Here is an 18,812-nt window from a genome sequence, read left to right as displayed (position 1 = left end):
AAAAGCAAGTGGCAGACCTGGCACGGCAGCAACTAGCTACATCAGATAGGCTAGACGCTATGGAGGATCAGAGGAGGCGGTATAATCTGAAAGTCAGGGGGATACCTGACTGTCGACACTGCCAACTTACCCCACTTTATGCGGCGCTTCATCGGAGGCCTGCTCCCACCAAAGCAAGCAAAGTCCCTAAAACTGGATGGTATGTTCCGGCTACCTAAACCGGCCAGAGCGCCGGCAACAGCGACGGCCGACCTCATCCTCAGACTCCAAACACTATCAGACAAGGCCACACTACTAACGGCTCTGCGGGGTAAAACCCCCTTTCCATTCGAGGACTCCTCCATTACAGTTTTCCCAGACCTCACCAAGAGCACACTCACCTGGAGGAAATCGCTGCAGCCTCTCTTGCAACACCTTCGAGCCAAAGATATCCCCTATAGATGGGGCACACCACGAGTTGTAATGTTTACACAAAACAGGACTACCCACAGAGCACAGGGATATAAGGAGCTGGAAGCACACCTACAATCAACGGGCATTTTGCAGGCCCCACCGACGAGCGGAACGGGACTGTCCCAGCTGAACCCGGCCACCATTCGGGAATTTACCCCGAGAGGGCAACGAGGAGCCTCATCAAATGGCTCACTCACCTGAGAGACTCATGGGGACTTGTGTGTTCCACCACTTCTAAAACAACATGCCTACCACAGTTAGAGAATGTTTTCGCTTTATTTGTATTGCTGTTCTCCTTTATTTACGTTTTTTTTTTTTCTCTTCCTTCTTTTACTTTTCATTTTCTTTACTAATGTGCAACTGGTACTACAAATGCAAAGCCTAATAGCCTTCTAGGTGATCGACCAAATTGTACCATAAGTGAGAAATATACACACACATAGAGAGGACGCACTGATACTTGTTAACTGGCGGCCTGCATACTGCACGGTCGAGTAACCACCGCCGCTCACAAAATACTGCTAACCCCCCCCCCCCCCCCCTTCCTTCTGGGGAACCAACACTACAATGCCAAACACATAGTCAAGAAGAAGGAGGTATAACTCCATCGCAGTTAACACTACGCTGACTCCCCATTCTTACCACGCCCATAAGGGGCTCCACACTTGAGTTCACCTAACTTTGGATAGTATAATGTACTCAAAATATAAAATGTGCTATGTTTTTTTTTTTGAATGCCAACTATTGTTTAATATTGTTGACTGCTGCGTTAGCAATTGCTGTTGGGGCATTGCTCACCTACATGTACACTGAACGCACAACTAAATAAAGAATTTAAAAAAAAAAAAAAATCCAATAATGCTCTTGACAGTTCCACACCTCTGTGATAGGTCACATCTAAATATTGTGTTACATAAAGAAAACGTATCACTATCAATTAAATAACTTTTATTTATAACTGACTACTGCTCTTCTGAATTCAAAATACAGTGGTACCTCGGTTTACGAATTTTATGCGTTCTCTGTGACGTTTCTTATTGTGAAAAATGTGCAAACTGAAACGCGGTTTCCCATAGGAATGCATTGGAAACCAATTAATCCGTTCTGGAGGTCAGAAAAAAGTAAAAATGAGCTGGCATGGAAACCAACCCACAATGCAGAACACACAATAAAAAGGCATGCAAACAACAAAGCTCAGCTCCCTACCTTTCCACAGCTTGAGAAATGCACCAAAAAGTCCCAAAACAACTGCAAACAATTTCCAGAATGGCTCCAAAACTCGATGCAAAAGCCGCTTCAACACCTCCACACTCTATGCCACGTGCTACCCACAGGCTCCATGGAGCGGTGCTGTAAACCTCCCAGGTGCAATGCATCCTGGGGAAACTTGCAATGTATTACGAAAAAAAAAATTGTAAACCGAGGCATTATTTTCAATGGATTTTCATTTGTAAACCGAAAATTATGTTAACCGAGGCGTTTGTAAACCGATGTCCCACTGTATAAGGTAAAACTATAGCCATTTTGAGGAGTTAAGGAGGAGTTGAGTGCAGACAAAACACAGTGCGGGACCAAACACTGTTTTGGCCAATCATCACCTCATAGAGATGCATCTCTGAGAAAATTCAGCAGCTCCATGAAGAGCGTGGAGACGCTGAAGGGCAGTGCTGCCTACTGTGCATCTCTTCCCCAGGAAGCACCTCCAGTGAACTCTTAAAAGGCAGTGTTTGATTATACTCACCAGAACAACCACATTAAGCTGTTGTTTTTCTGGTGACTATAGTGTCCCTCTAAGTTCAGTGTCTATAAAATAGAATAAGCAAAATACTGAAAATCTATGTGAAAGTCATGGTACTGACATATTCTCACAAAGGACAACATTTCTGCTGGTACAATCAGACTGGGGGCTGCTATTAATTTAGAATACCTGCATGTATTCTGGTTCCTGACCACAGTTTTAATTCCAGCCAAATTTTGACTGGCTAAAAACCCCAAACAGCAAGTCACAAGACCACCTTCATTACACAGCAAGACATTACAAAGAAGGAAACAGAATATTTTAGAATCCTACCATCAGTTTGGGATTTGCTGAGGAACATTGTGCTCGCCCGTGGGTGATCTGAGGGGTTAAAGTCCATATTCATATCTGGAAAAGGGAAAAAAAATTAAATAAATAAATACATTGACAACGTGAATAGGAAAAAAATTATTCAACACTAAAACAGTTGGGTTTAACAAAATATTTGAAATATTTATCTAAAAAAAGATCACAAAAAAGCAAATTATCATTGATCATATGCAAATTACAATAGTGATGGCAATGGACTTAATGACATTTAAAAATGTACATATATAGCTTTTCTGCAAAAAATACTTTGTTTTCTCTTTTCCCCTTGAAGAAAGACAATATGGAAGAATTAACCAATTACAAAGAATTAAAATTTAAAAAGCATACTTTTCTCCGTCATGTGACTGGAGAGCTACTGGTAGGGCAAGAACAATAGCGGACGTTCTCAGCCTATCAGTGTTGCCTGGTCACAGCCTATCAGTGTTGCCTGGTCCAAGGCTTAGTGTTTGAAGCCTCAGATAAAGAAAGAAAGTAAAGGGGCAGAGCTGTCAACACGTCTGAAAACTTTTGGGCTACATCTTTGTCAACAGTTTAATTCCTTGATAAAAGTCTGTGCCCCGGAACCTTCTCACACCATAACAACCTAAAAGCGATACGCTCTTTTCCGGTAACATTTTATTCAATACACAATTCGTCCCCAGGTCACAGTACAACTTATCTAATGAATAATCTGAGAGTCACGCGGTGTACCCTCTCGCAGTTCTGTGAATGGAGAGGTGCATACCAGGGTAAAAATAAAGACCCAGCATGGCCGCAACATATTCGACAAGTCTAGATTGCAAAAATTGAAGTCAGAGGGAGAACGGACAGTCTAGCAGCAGTGCTTTTTTGCAAACTGCTGAAGTTACAAGTAACAATATTTAGATATTATGGAAACAGAGGAGCTCTTTGCAACATACTCTATGCAGCATATGTAAAGTTGTTATGGTAATCAGAACGTCCCTTTAATAGCGTTTCCCAATGTGAGAGTTTGTTTAAAGTTGCATAAACCTACTTGCAATGCAAGGAATATGAGAAGGGCTCTAAAATAGCAGTGAGGCTTTATTATTAACTGCAAAACCTGCAGGGATTTTCATTTACTACAAATGTAAAATAATGTCAAGAAGCAAAAAAAAAACGAAAAAAAAAAAAAACTACAGGTATGTTAAAGAATCATCAACCAAGCATTGTTTCGCTACGAGAGACTATTCACGGTTTCCATGCCTCTTCTGTGAATTCAGCATAGCACTGCAGGAAGGATAAACCACTGCCTTTTAATTAAGCATGTTCCTGGCTTCCTACTAAATCGATAAATTTGAGCACTCTGTGTTGAGCGTAATCAGATATATTCATGCCTGAAAGAAATGATTCTGTTGCTTGTTAACTGAAGCATTTTAAAGGACCACTATAGTGCCAGGAAAACATACTCGTTTTCCTGGCACTATAGTGCCCTGAGGGTGCCCCCACCCTCAGGGTCCCCCTCCCGCCGGGCTCTAGGGGGAGGAAGGGGTTAAACTTACCTCTTTCTCCAGCACCGGGACGGGGAGCTCTCCTCCTACTCGGCTGAATGCGCATGCGCGGCAAGAGCCGAGCGCGCATTCAGCCAGTCTCATAGGAAAGCATTTACAATGCTTTCCTATGGACGCTGGCGTCTTCTCACTGTGATTTTCACAGTGTGAAGCACGCAAGCGCCTCTAGCGGCTGTCAATGAGACAGCCACTAGAGGCTGGATCAACCCCAATATAAACATAGCAGTTTCTCTGAAACTGCTATGTTTATAGAAAAAAGGGTTAATTCTAGCTGGACCAGGCACCCAGACCACTTCATTAAGCTGAAGTGGTCTGGGTGCCTATAGTGGTCCTTTAAGGCATTTCAAACTTACACTATGTAAAGGGAAGAGGACGGTAGAAAACAGCCTTTACCGGAGAAAGTTTTTTTGTTTTTATTCTTCCATCATTCTTCCAAATGAATGCATCAGACAATTTGCCCTAAATCCAAACTGATGTGGATAGTTCATTAACCAGAAGTATTTATGAACCATAGCGGTAAAAATAACTGAATACAGCGTTAGGAACAATATTCCATCTGATCTACACCAGTAGACTCACGGACAGAGTGCATATAATTTATACACTGTGAATTTTCTCTCTCTTTTTTAAGATACCTCCATGGCAACCAGTTTCTTCCTTGCTTAATCTATTTTGTCTTTACTGTATTACATGACTGGTTGTGACACATAAAGGTCTCAAGACACAGGAGATCCTTCACAAAACGTCTGCTGTCAGTCTTTGTTCTGCTTCATGAAGTCATGCCCTTTAACAGAAAAAAATCAGAAAACAGAGAGACAGCTTTGCTTCCCAAGAGATTGCGCAATGTCTTAACATGCTGGTCCTGTGTGAGTTCATGGAGTTTGGTCACAATTGTGTAACAATGTTGCGAGTTGCATCTGTTGATTAGCCAGTCCTATATGGTAGCTCAACTCGATACCCAGCCCGGTTTAAAATGTAATTATGCACCAAAAAATAATTTTAAAAAAATTTAAAAAGGAGACTGTTTATTAAACCATATTTGTCACACCTTCCTGGCTGTCAATCAGACCTCCGGGAAGGTCATGTCTCACTGGAGTGTTGAAGTTAATTTTAAAGCGGAAGCGTGGGAAACCTACACAAATAGTAATATATGTTTGTCATGAGAGCGCCTGAATTACTGTCTGCAGTGTTTGTGTGCCCCTGTGGCTCACTGGGAAGTATATAATTGAGCAGTTGCACACATGCACAATTTGTCCACAAGGTCTGAATGGACAACGTCCGAGACATACGAAAAAAGTCTATGCAAGACACAAAGGGGAGAGTTTACAGTAGTAGCAAAGACTAGGTATTCACGTAATATAGATTTTTCATACCTCCCACCCAAAACGAGTAAAAATGCAACAAAAATTTATATACGTGTATTTTGGAGGGTATATTTACTGAATATTTCTTTTCTAATGGAGTGTTTCTTTAAGAAATCTCTTACAGTCTTACTTTGATAAAATAAATATATTCCTTGTGTGTGCATTTTAATTTAAATAGGAAAGAAATTGGCTTTCAAAATAATAATTGAAAACTAGCTGTTCTGAAACAAAGATGCCTTCAAAAAGGAAAACAAGCACATTCTAATTACCAGCTCATTGCACAAGATTATCCTCCAACACAATAGCCAGCGATAATGTTATTTCCCTATAGACAGCTTCATACAATATCGCACAATAGAATTGTATGGATTCTTGTGTCCACAGTCATTGCACTTTCAGACGCCAAGACACTTTATTCCAAACATTAGATCCTACATTGAGCTCCAAAATGGCCATGTTTACATCGTAAGCCAGCTGTGTGTTCGTGTCAATTATTGCTATCGTTTGTTCAAACGTATGATCCGGCTTTTTTACTCCTTTAAAAGTCCTACAACATAAAATATAAGGCAAACAACGATATGCTACAAACACAATAGTATATAATAATAAGAGCAATAGAAGCAAAAAGAGCTATTAAAAAAATAAAAACACAAAAAAAACCCACAGGATATAAAAAAAAGAGTCCACAATAAAACTTGAGAATAAAAAATACCAAATGGTACGGGGTATGGGACTTTCTTGGTAGCTTCGCTGAATAGCAGTATATGAAAAGGAAGCAAAAACATACATATTCTTTAAAGTTTAATTGTGGACTCTTTATAATCTGCAGGTTTTTTTATTGCTCTTATTATTATATAGTATTGTGTTTGGAGTATTTTTCTTGGCGCTACCTGTATATTGTTGTTTGACTTGTTCTAGTTTTTTTGGGGAGTTGGAGAGATTCTCCTATTATCAGGTGCGCTGTCTCCCATCCTAGTGTTTGTAGTATGTTTATCGCTGCTCTATTCCTTGTTCAATAAAATAAAAGGCAGTGGACATTGAACAGCCCAGTCTGACGAAGAGGGGCAGATAAATAGACGGAACTTTTTGAGCCAATGTTACCATTTTGCAACTGTAGCAACCACTAACCGGTTAATAATTTGAGACCCAGTAGTGTTTATTGATAAGATTATGTTAGAGAGATAAAGAATACCGTATTTAGGATTGCACTATCATTTCATGGGTAGCCTTTGCCCCACTTTGTCAAGGTAGCTCAAAATACGCCATCAGAAATATTTCTTCTGCCCTCCCGAGCGAGTGCCATCTGGATGGGTTTTTGATTTGGCAAGAGAGAGTGTAAACATACAGCTCGGCTTTTAAATGCAAATCTTCACACTATCGAAGATTGCTATCGCCATAAATAGAACTTCACAACAACAAGTCGTGTCTGAGTAAACACTACACTGATAGAAAGTGAGGCCTAGGTCATATAGATGTCTTTAAAGGAAGCAAAGCTTATAAAAGTCCAATTATTGTAGGGTGCAAAAGGTTAAAAGAAACATTCTACAATACACCTGCAATGATTGATCTTTGGGATTCATCGATCAAACCGAAGATTATAGAGAATTCAGAAGGGAGTAGTCAAAAATAGCAAAATAGTCCAAAAAAAAAAAAAAGTCCAACTCAGCGTTTAACCCAGTTTGACTACTGAGCATAAATTATGGAATTCCACTGTCAGTTCTCCGCCACTTATGATTTCAAGGGTTTCCCCAAGCAGCATGGACATTTGAGTGATTTGAAGTGCTTGAACTCTGTATATGCAGCATTTTAGTTTGAAACACTTAATATCAGACTTGTTGCTAAAGGTGTAACACCAATTCCATCAGACAACCAATGGCAGCAAGGCCTTCCCCTCCACGCCACCAAAGTCCTCCCGTCAGCCTGTCCTCTGGGGTGTGACGTCAACAGAGAAGGATTAGGCTGCAGGGAGAACTTAGCCTTGTCATGGGTTTTGTTTTCAGTTTAAAAAATAATACATATTAACTGAGAGAAGGCCAGAATATAAAGAGTAAAAGTAACATTTAGGCCAAAAAAAAAAAAAATAATAATAATTGGAGAAAAAGATGCAACTCAATTAAAAGATGTTTTTTCTAACTGCAATTGTGGTCTAAATTTTCACCTTTTTCCCTGTCTTCCACAACTAAAAGTTTAGCAAATAAGCCACTTCATTTGCTTGTTTTTTGTTTCTTACCAAGAAGATATTGTACATAGCAATAGATTTAGCTCATACAAGGGAACTATGCAAACCATTAAAACATTTATGAGGTTACATAGACATACTGTAGACACGCCTGAAGTTTTACGCGCATTGACAAAGCCATGATAGCTAGAACCATACGGAACAGCCCGACACAGAGCACCGATAACCACACACTAATCTGAAGGTGCGCTTCTAAACACATGGAGCAAAAGAGGGGCTTAACATGGACACACAAGATGTATCATCCAAGTGTTTTATTAACATATGGGAATTGGAAAGTTTCACAACAGAGAGGCAGAAGCAGTGACCGCAAAGAAAATATGCAGCCAACTGTCCCGGAAACAAGAACGACACTGATGTCTATCAGCAACCCAGCCTCCACATTGTTGTATATTTGTGACCAGTTTATGGATACATGTAATTGTTATGGTACCTTGGAAAAAAGCAGGTATAAAGGACATTACAACAAATAAATTTAAAAAAGTTCCTTAACTGTATTCCAATACTTGACATATTTATATAACATTTCATCATTCTGTGCCAGAATGGCCTCACACTTTAGCATAGCCCAGTCAAAGAATGGACCTGTAAGTGCCAAAATTGCTAGCTTCCTATTTTAAGATGATTGACACCGAAGCAGAGAACATTGGCATTGTATACTCCAGAAGTTCTGATCGTTCACCATGTCAATAGCCAATTACAAAAGCAAAACATCTTTTAAACACTACTAAATTATTAGCTCCCCGTCCCTAGAGGATATCTGCTGCTCCAGCCTCCCCTCCAGCAACTGATCAGCAAAGTTGAAGAAACTTGTTCTATGGGGTGGTTTCATTTTTACTGGTTCTCTTCAGGGTCGATTGATCCAGGTTGGACTTATTTAGTTCCCGTGGATTGAATTGATCTCTCGCTCCTTCTTTACCTCCACCTGAAACAAACTTCTATTCGTTTCTGGACCCCTTCGCTTGAATGAAATAATCAACTTTCCCCTACTTGTTTTCCTCTTTTTAACCCCCTAAGGACACATGACTTGTGTGACATGTCAGGATTCCCTTTTATTCCAGAAGTTTGGTCCTTAAAGGGTTAAAAGCATTCTCGGGTCTATTTAGACCTTTAAATTGGTTTATTTTTCTCTCTCTAATTTGTGAGGTTTTATTGTTCATTATACTGCCGTCATCTGCTTCTATACTCAAATAATTGTATAAATGAAGGAAGTATTATGTTTTTTTGTATGCATTTACGTTTATGTTTACTTTTTATATTTTACCACTGTGCAATTCGTTCAAATTTAAAGAGACACTAAAGTCACAAGAACAACTTCACAGAAAAGGCAGTGTTTACATTGCCCCTAGGGACACCTCCAAGTCGTCACTCCTTAGATGGCCACAGGAGGAGCTTCCTGGTTTAAGGCTGCACAGTAAGCAGCACTGCAGTTTAGCGTCTCCTCGCTCTGCATGGGGACGCTGAATTTTCCTCATAGAGATGCATTGATTCAATGCATCTCTATGAGGAGGGGCTGATTGGGCAAAATTGTGTTAGGTTCCGATCGACGATTTTATCCAATTCCAATCCAATGCTTTCCGCATGGGAAAAGAAAGCATTGGATCGGCTAAAAAACGTCAATTCTGATGATGTCACCAACGGGTGGCGCTGGAAATAAGGTAAGTTTGAATTCCTTTTAAGGAGGAAGCAAGGGGGGCAAGCCACCTAAATGATGGGTTTAACGCTATAGGGTCAGGAATACATGATTGTGTTCCTTTAACATACAGATTGCCCAAAATAAAAAGAAATAAAAAAAATTGGCATGTTATCAGTACATACAAACCTAGTAAACAAACTGCAACACAGTGCGGGTTATGCATTTTATTTTAGCAAATTAAATCCTGAGCGGCAATATTTAGACTAAACTAAACAAGCTATGACTATACTGGAGTTGGCAAATTTCTTCAACTCTGCTACTTTTTGCCATTTAGATTTTTACGGATTAAAATTTAGTCTTTATTGAATAATGAGTGAATGGAGGATTCCAAGACGAGTTGAGGCATTGCCCAGTATTGGGGGGATATCCTGGCGAGGTCTCAAATATTTATAAATAAGCATCATTTAAAGATAGAGGAATCAGCATCTGAAATGTACACCTCGCTAGTAGCTCCTATCTTACAGGAACTAAAACATGCCTGGTTAAAGTAATAAATAATGCCAACTGTGCTTAATTCCTCTGTTTGTTTAAGTAATCCTGGAGTGAGTGACAGGATTTACTAAAGAGTAACAAAGGAGACATGTTAAATAGAAAATACAAGACTCTGAAAACAAGGCAATATGCTAATCAAACATTGGGTTTCTGTTTCACCACGTTTCCTCCACGGTTAGGACAATTCCTCCCATGTATGGATACCAGGGTATCAGGTTATCAGATCAGCAGATAACCACCTTTACGGGTACCCACACACATGAATAATAATAGTAAATGACATGAGCCTTGATCCTTAAAGAAATAATATAATGCCATGAATACAAAGCTGATTTACTGGCACTATGGCTCCCCCTGCCTTCCTCACCCCTCACGCCCCAACCCCACCCCTGGTAAATGAAGTGTTAAAAACTCTTTATTTACTTACCTTATCCCGGCGCCGAGGGTCCACGCTCCACTGTCCCGCGACGAGCTGGTGCTAATGCGTATCAAATGCCTCATGCATTAGACCTCCCCATAGGAAAACATGTATCAATGCTTTCCTATGGGGAAATATCTGGCGCTGGATGTCCTCATGCAGAATGTGAGTAGGTCCAGCGTCAGATACCGGACCAAAGGTCAGTTTGAATCCAGGAAGCACCATCAGTAGCTTTCGGATAGACAGACAGACACTGAAGGCAGACTTGGTGCTGCAATGTAAACATTGCAGTTTCTCTGAAGGGCAATAGGGACACCACACCCAGACCACTTCAATGAGCTAAAGTGGTCTGGGTGCCTATAGTGTCCCTTTAATGGGAAACTAGGATAACGTATGCCACCGTACCAACACTACAAATATGGCGTCAACGGGCAACTGCGGCAATAACTCACAGAACCCAGAATTTCCGAAGGAATTTACTAAAGGATTTACTGAAGGATGTTGCACATATATGTGTTCTAATCTTTCATTGTCCTCACATAAGAGTTAGAGGTGGTAGGTACTGTGAAGAGAGGAGGCCATTATGAAATATAAAGGAACACTGTAGCGTTAGGAATACATCTACAGTTGCAAGAAAAAGTATGTGAACCCTTTGGAATGATATGGATTTCTGCACAAATTGATCATAAAATGTGATCTGATCATCATCTAAGTCCCAACAAAAGACAATCACAGTCTGCTCAAACTAATAAACACACAAAGAATGAAATGTTGCCATGTTTTTATTGAACACACCATGTAAACATTCACAGTGCAGGTGGAAAAAGTATGTGAACCCTTGGATTTAATAACTGGTTGATCCTCCTTTGGCAGCAATAACTTCAACCAAACGTTTCCTGTAGTTGCAGATCAGACGTGCACAACGGTCGGGAGTAATTCTTGACCATTCCTCTTTACAGAACTGTTTCAGTTCAGCAATATTCTTGGGATGTCTGGTGTGAATCGCTTTCTTGAGGTCATGCCACAGCATCTCAATCGGGTTGAGGTCAGGACTCTGACTGGGCCACTTCAGAAGGTGTATCTTCTTCTGTTTAAGCCATTCTGTTGTTGATTTACTTCTATGCTTTGGGTCATTGTCCTGTTGCAACACCCATCTTCTGTTGAGCTTCAGCTGGTAGACAGATGGCCTTAAGTTCTCCTGCAAAATGTCTTGATAAACTTGGGAATTCATTTTTCCTTCGATGATAGCAATCCGTCCAGGTCCTGACGCAGCAAAGCAGCCCCAAACCATGATGCCCCCACCACCATACTTCACAGTTGGGATGAGGTTTTGATGTTGGTGTGCTGTGCCTCTTTTTCGCCACACATAGTGTTGTGTGTTTCTTGCAAACAACTCAACTTTGGTTTCATCTGTCCACAGAATATTTTGCCAGTACTGCTGTGGAACATCCAGGTGCTCTTGTGCAAACTGTAAACGTGCAGCAATGTTTTGTTTGGACAGCAGTGGCTTCCTCTGTGGTATCCTCCCATGAAATCCATTCTTGTTTAGTGTTTTACGTATTGTAGATTCGCTAAAAAGGATGTTAGCATTTGCCAGTGACTTTTGTAAGTCTTTAGCTGACACTCTAGGATTCTTCTTCACCTCATTGAGCAGTCTGCGCTGTGCTCTTGCAGTCATCTTTACAGGACGGCCACTCCTAGGGAGAGTAGCAGCAGTGCTGAACTTTCTCCATTTAAAGACAATTTGTCTTACCGTGGACTGATGAACAGCAAGGCTTTTGGAGATACTTTTATAACCCTTTCCAGCTTTATGCAAGTCAACAATTCTTAAATCGTAGGTCTTCTGAGAGCTCCTTTGTGCGAGGCATCATTCACATCAGGCAATGCTTCTTGTGAAAAGCAATCCCAGAACTGGTGTATGTTTTTTTTATAGGGCAGCTGTAACCAACACCTCCAATCTCATCTCATTGATTGGACTCCAGTTGGCTGACATCTCACTCCAATTAGCTCTTGGAGATGTCATTAGTCTAGGAGTTCACATACTTTTTCCACCTGCACTGTGAATGTTTACATGGTGTGTTCAATAAAAACATGGCAACATTTCATTCTTTGTGTGTTATTAGTTTAAGCAGACTGTGATTGTCTATTGTTGTGACTTAGATGATGATCAGATCACATTTTATGACCAATTTGTGCAGAAATCCATATCATTCCAAAGGGTTCACATACTTTTTCTTGCAACTGTATATTGCGAATGATACAGTTCTGATGTAGATCTTTAGTTTATGCCCCCGCCCCCAATTTAAAAAATGTAATAAATTACTCACCTTTTCTCGATAACCTATTCCACAAATGACATCATCCTAGAGGCATACCAGGTTATTGGGCTACTCAGAGAAGCAATAGGGACTTAAGGTGCACGTGTGGTGCTCACCGCAATACCCCTCCGATTCTGCCACAGAGAATCATTGAATAAAAAACACAGTTTGAGAGCCGAGAAGGAAAATACGCACCGCTTTCGAGGTGTGGCTTGAAGCCGCACTTCCAAGGCTTCTAATTAGTGACAAAGGGTTTTGGGGACGAGGAGCAGGCACTACAACAACTTCAATACGAGGACTTTGATAAAGTGTCTACAGTGTTCCTTTAAGTAGATCTCCCAATCTATACATTTGCTGAGTATTTTACTTCATCTACATATAGGTTCAATCATGACATTAACCTGAAAAGGCTACTTTTGAAAAGTAACAGAGGATGGGTGCACTTTAATCCCACCCTAAGCAGCAACAGATCTCAAATTTAAATAAATGCAAATCTATGAAAACCAGTCCTTTCCTTTAAAAACAAAAACAATTTAAATAAAAGCACAATGCCAACTGTCTATTTGACGCACTATAACAATATACAAAAGGTTGACTACACAACAATTCCACCGGAAAAAAATGTTAAAATCCAATTAATCTTATAGCTTGTTTTTACAAAGGAAACATTGAATTTTGATTTATTTTCCCTTATTTCCGGTCACAGCAAGTGTAAGATCTTTTGGTTGTTGGCTTATTCAGTGGTCAACCTTTAGACTGTCATCAGCACTCGAGTAATGAGCATGAATGGCCGACATTTTTGGAGTCTGAGAAATATTTTTGCAGAATGGGTAGCAGGATGAATAATTCAGCACGTATGCAGCCTCCATCTCTTTCATCGGTTTGTTTGACAGGAGAGAACTGCTCATTGTTTGACAATTCAGGTTTGATATCCGTCCAAATGTATTGTTTGCAGTCGTGTGAGTTGCTTGCAGATGAAAGATTACAGACTGTGTTTACAATAACTAATACTGCCTGTGGCCATTTCCTCTACACCAACATCCACAGTCCCAACAGACAATTTAGCTTGACATTCCTTTGGGGTTATTACATTCCATATATTTACTTGTGTGGAGTTCCCGAGACAAAGTGACATTTACTGCAGCAAATACTACGTTACTTAACAGCATTCCTGAATTCAGCAGCACTGTCCCGATTTTAGGCACCTGACCCATCATCCCAGATGCATCTCTTGGGCATCTTGTTTTGCATTTTGGCAGCCAGGTCTGGTAACTGTGAGAAAGACTGTTGGCTCACAAGCAGAAAAACAATATATTTAATATTTAAATTTCTGGGTTCAAGAAGACGAAATGAACTCTATTTAAATCTTGGTTTAGAATGTTACAGATTAATATACAGTGGTACCTCAGTTTACAAATTTAATGCGTTCTCCGGGATGTTTTTTATTGCAAAAATTTGTAGAATTGCATTGAAAACCAATTAATCCCGTTCTGGAGGTCAGAAAAAAGTCAAAATGAGCTGGCATGGAAACCAACCCACAATGCAGAACACTCAGTAAAAGGCATTCAAACGACAAAGCTCAGCCCCCTACCTTTCCAGCACTTGAGAAATGCACCAAAAAAGTTCCTAAAAGTCCCAAAACCACTTTAAAAACATTTCCAGAATGGCTCCAAAACTCAATGCAAAAACCGCTGCAACACCTCCACACTTGACGCCACTTGCTACCCACAGACTCCAGCATGCACGGGGCGGCACTATAAACCTCCCAGGCACAATGCATCCTGGGGAAACTTGCTTTGTATTGCGAAATCTTTTTGTAAACCGAGGCATTATTTTCAATGGAATATTTGTAAACCGAAAATTATGTTAACCGAGTTGTTTGTAAACCAAAGAACCACTGTATAAGCTTTTGTACAAATACCAAAAATGAAAAAGACATTTAAAAATGGGAATTATATATACCCGCAAACACACATGCGCTCACAGATACAAACACACGTGCGCGCACACACACACACACACACCTCTAACTCTTGCTCAGTCAATGGGGTGGCAACATTAAATTGTAACACCACTGAAACTGAACTACCTTGTATGTGCATGATGTCACAATTAGTGAACAGTCATTAACTTACATACACATCTTTCTTGCCTAAAGGACATAAAAATGGACGCTCTCGTACAGCAAGGGTATGGCACTGAGAAGAGGTATTTATATTTGTACTACAAAATACTTTGCTCAGTTACCGTAATACTTTGGCTTAGCCCCTTAAGGACACATGACGTGTGACATGTCATGATTCCCTTTTATTCCAGAAGTTTGGTCCTTAAGGGGTTAAACAGAAATAAAAGAAATTCAAGAAGTCTTTCTTTAAGAATCACATAGAATTCAAAGACTTAAAATCACTCAAACATTAGAAGCCATCACCAGCTATGTCAGGAGTTGTTACTGCCTTGCTTTTGGAGTTTGCAAAGCAGATTGTCAGCTTAATAAGAAGCTTTGCAATAAATGCTCAAAGCTAAAGTCCGCAACCAAATAAAGAATGTGCAATACTAAGAGGGTTCTTAGCTGGATCGCCGTACACAAAAATAATGCTTGTAACACACTCAGCACAGACATAAAAAAAAAAAAAATAACTTTTCAAATCGCAAACCAAAAAATAAATAAAGAGGCTTCTCATTATGACGTTCCAAACAGACATTCCCTACAATTAGCAGCACTGGTTAAAATGCTTGTTGTGTTCCAAACAATAAATAAATTAAATACATATGAGATGGGGTTAACTACAAACTACACCAAAACGGAAACGCTGTTAAAAATAACCAAGTATAATTTGTAATTTATTTTTTTAAGGGACACTAGTTTCCAGAACCCCTACAGCTTAATCTGTTTTTTTCTAATCTATATAGCCTGCCCTGCAGGCTTTTCAAGGTAAAAGCTGCATTTTCATAAAAAAGGTAGTGTTAACACCGCTGCCTAGTAACACTTCTAGTGTCATTCACTTTGACGGCCTCCAGAGGTGCATCCTGGGTCAGTGCTGCACACAATCTGCATGGAGATGCGTTGATTTCATGCCTCTCTACGGATTGGTGCAGTGCTGCGTTTTGCTGCGCACGCACAGTTGCCTCCTAAAGCTTTCCTATGGGAAAGCATTGCCTTGGCTGAGATTGTGAAGACTGATTATCTCAGTCATGGAGATAGGATCAACCACGGCAAGACCGGAGCGGCGATAGAGATAAGATAAGTTTAAAACTTTTTTACTCCAGAAAGGCGGGCCGGAGACCTAAATATATATTCCAACATTGTAGTGCTAGGGATACATGTTTGTATAACTTTCTGAATACATTCCTGATCCCAAAGTGCCTCTCACGACAAGCCTGGCTTCTACAGAAACATTTACTTTGAAATGCTGAAATGTATACAGACTGTAAGCTAGCTTGGGCAGGGTCCTCATCAACCAATTGTTCCTGTAACATTTTGTAATTTACTCATTTATTGTAAAATTTCCCCCCTTTTTCTAATATTGTACAGCGCTGTGGAATAAGTTGGCGCTATATAAATTCCAATAATAACAATAATATTTAGAAGCCGGCTTTCTGTGACCACACAGTTCTCATGTCTGAAGACGAGCTGAAATTCCCTTTGCATTTGTGACAGGCTGCCATGGCAAAAAGGATTGACTCACCACTGGACAAGAACAACAATCTCAAATGCGTCATGTAATAAAGTGAAAATTCTAACTGGTGTAAAGTATCAATTATAGAGCATTGCGAATCATTAGCACTAATTGGGTGTACAGGTTAACAGCAACTATATAAGCAATATACAGAAAATACCTAATAATGGTCACAGAGATTCCCTGGTTCCATACTCACTTAATGAATGACCAAAAATAGAAGTAAGTACCGCGTTCGGTTTAGGATGCCTGGCTCCCTAGACAATGCATTATTTATCATTCTTCGGATAACAGCAGGGATATTCTGCAGAGCCATGATCTATACACTAAAAGTGCTTTATGAAAGGGATCCTATAGTGTTAGGAATACAAAGTTGTATCCTAACACAACAGTGCCCTGTGGCCCCCCTACCCTGGCAGATAAAGGGCTTAAAAAACCATTTAGTCACTTACCCGATTCCAGCGCGCCTCTTCTTATGGGAGGACCTAGTGTGCATGCGCAACAAGCCTCAATGCTTTCCTCTGGGTATTTCACGGACACTGGATGGCCTCATGCAGAATGTGATGCTCCCCAGCATTATTTAAGGGACTCAAAGTCCATTACAATCCCGGAAGCGCCTCTAGTGGCTGTCTTATAAACTGGAAGCAGTCTTAGTGATGCAAAGTAATTATTGCAGTTTCTCAAATACTGCAATGATTTACATTGCCATGCTAAGTTGGACAGGGGCATTTGCATCCAGACCATTTCAATGAGATTTACTTTTAAAACCAGAAATGTATGCACTTCAACGAGATGAAGTGATCTAGTGTCCCTTTAAGCTAGAATTGTGGTCTGACCAGGAATGGACCCTGGGTTTCCCAGTTCAAAGGCAGCGATGACTCCTCAAAATCGTCACTATATAAAATTAGATTTTAGGTTCTACAATCCCACCCATGCTTCTGCTTAAGGAAAGTCTGCCCCAGCTTTGGATCAATCTCCAGACTTACACATTCTCTAGGACACCAGGGGAAAAAGAATTACACAAAGTATCTGCTAGCAGCTATTCAGCTTAATTGAAAGAATTGGCAAGCTCAGCTGGATAAAGAATGACCCGGCAATCCACCGGCGTTCTGGCAGATGAGTTCACCGCTGACCCCATGTGACACTAGATCCATCTATATCAATCTATGTCTTAGCGTCCAGAATAAAACTGGAGCTAAAGGCTATACAGTCTAAACCACAACGTTTTGAGGTTTCTGGTTTAAAAGGTTACTATATTTCTGGAGTAATACGCCCTATTGGGCACTATGGAGAAAGTCATCCTTCTCAATTAGTAGTAAAACCTACAAAAAAAAAAAAAATGTAAAACACCCAAAAACATTTCATGCCAGTGGTTAAACTCAGAAGTAGATGGTAATTTTTTTTTTTTTTTTTTTTTTTTAAAGAAAGAATATCAGAATCATGCAAGCCAAGAGAGGACACATACATGTCGCCAAAGTCCTGTATTTACAAACCATAGTGTGCTGGTAGGAATACACAGGACCCCCGACTACTCCCTTTCCGGACATTCTTTTAAGAACCAGGAAGAGCATTTTGATCTCTACAAGTGCAGCGAGCATATATAGATTTAATTCAACTGAGGAAATGTACACGGTTCTGTTTGTCCACTGTGTCAACACAAGACATTTTGAGGAAATCGTGCAATGAAAAATTGAGATCACAGGGTTATGAGAACAGACAAAACTATTCCGGTATTGAATGCTCATAGCACACAAAACCTTATCCATTATATAATTGTATGGACTTGTCAACAGAATCACAAAGTGAAGTTCAAGACAGCAGAGTAGAGAAAAATAATCTAATTTTGCTGTTTTTTTTTGATAAGTGGAATTTCCAGTGTAAATTCTCAACAATTTACCGTTTAACAAACAAACTGATATCTGAGGATCAGAGATTATCTGCAAAATGTTGGTACAAAGGGAAACGTTATCAAATCCTCGTGTTCACTGTGTTCAAGGACATTGCAAGTACAATAACCACTACAGCGCTGTACTGGTCATGCCTCCAGGAGTGCCTTGGCACAGTTCCATTGTAGGTAATAAAATAATTTTAAAAACAGCTTGACTGCTTACGTAGTGACAGCCAGGAGCAAAGTTATCGCTTGGTCCTGGGTAAGTTGTCAAACCGTTAGAAAACTCTGGGAGGATGAAGGCGTACAGTGGTCGTTGTGGTACTAGGTTTATTCTTTTAATAACTCCTGAATGGCTTAAACTAGTTTGATGTTAAACAGCCATTAGTACTTGGAAGTATTACTATGATGGGGCTTTGTTATATAAATAACAATCCATGGCATATAAATGAGGGGGGGGGGGGGTGAGAGAGACACACACTTCCTTCATGGGGGGCAGATTAGTAGTAATACGGAGAGCGGAGTCGCAGCGGTTTGGTTTTGTTTTTCTCCTGACATCCCAGCAAGTAAATGAGTAGGATTAAATAGAAATAAACAGCACAAAAGTTTATGTAAAGAACCAGAAATGTTC

General features: G+C 40.1%; 1 protein-coding gene across 1 annotated transcript in view; it reads right to left on the bottom strand.

The window, feature by feature from the left end:
* CCNY (cyclin Y) overlaps nucleotides 1-18,812 on the bottom strand; it is an 89,851-nt gene that overhangs the window by 33,488 nt on the left and 37,551 nt on the right. Inside the window, exon 2 of the mRNA XM_063452640.1 lies at nucleotides 2,525-2,599. Coding sequence (XP_063308710.1) covers nucleotides 2,525-2,599 — 75 coding nt within the window. The remainder of the gene's footprint in view (nucleotides 1-2,524; nucleotides 2,600-18,812) is intronic.

This window comes from Pelobates fuscus, chromosome 4, assembly GCF_036172605.1.
Source record: "Pelobates fuscus isolate aPelFus1 chromosome 4, aPelFus1.pri, whole genome shotgun sequence".
Lineage (NCBI taxonomy): Eukaryota > Metazoa > Chordata > Amphibia > Anura > Pelobatidae > Pelobates > Pelobates fuscus.
Note: the sequence above shows the minus strand (reverse complement) of the source record. Positions and strands in the feature narration are given on the sequence as shown.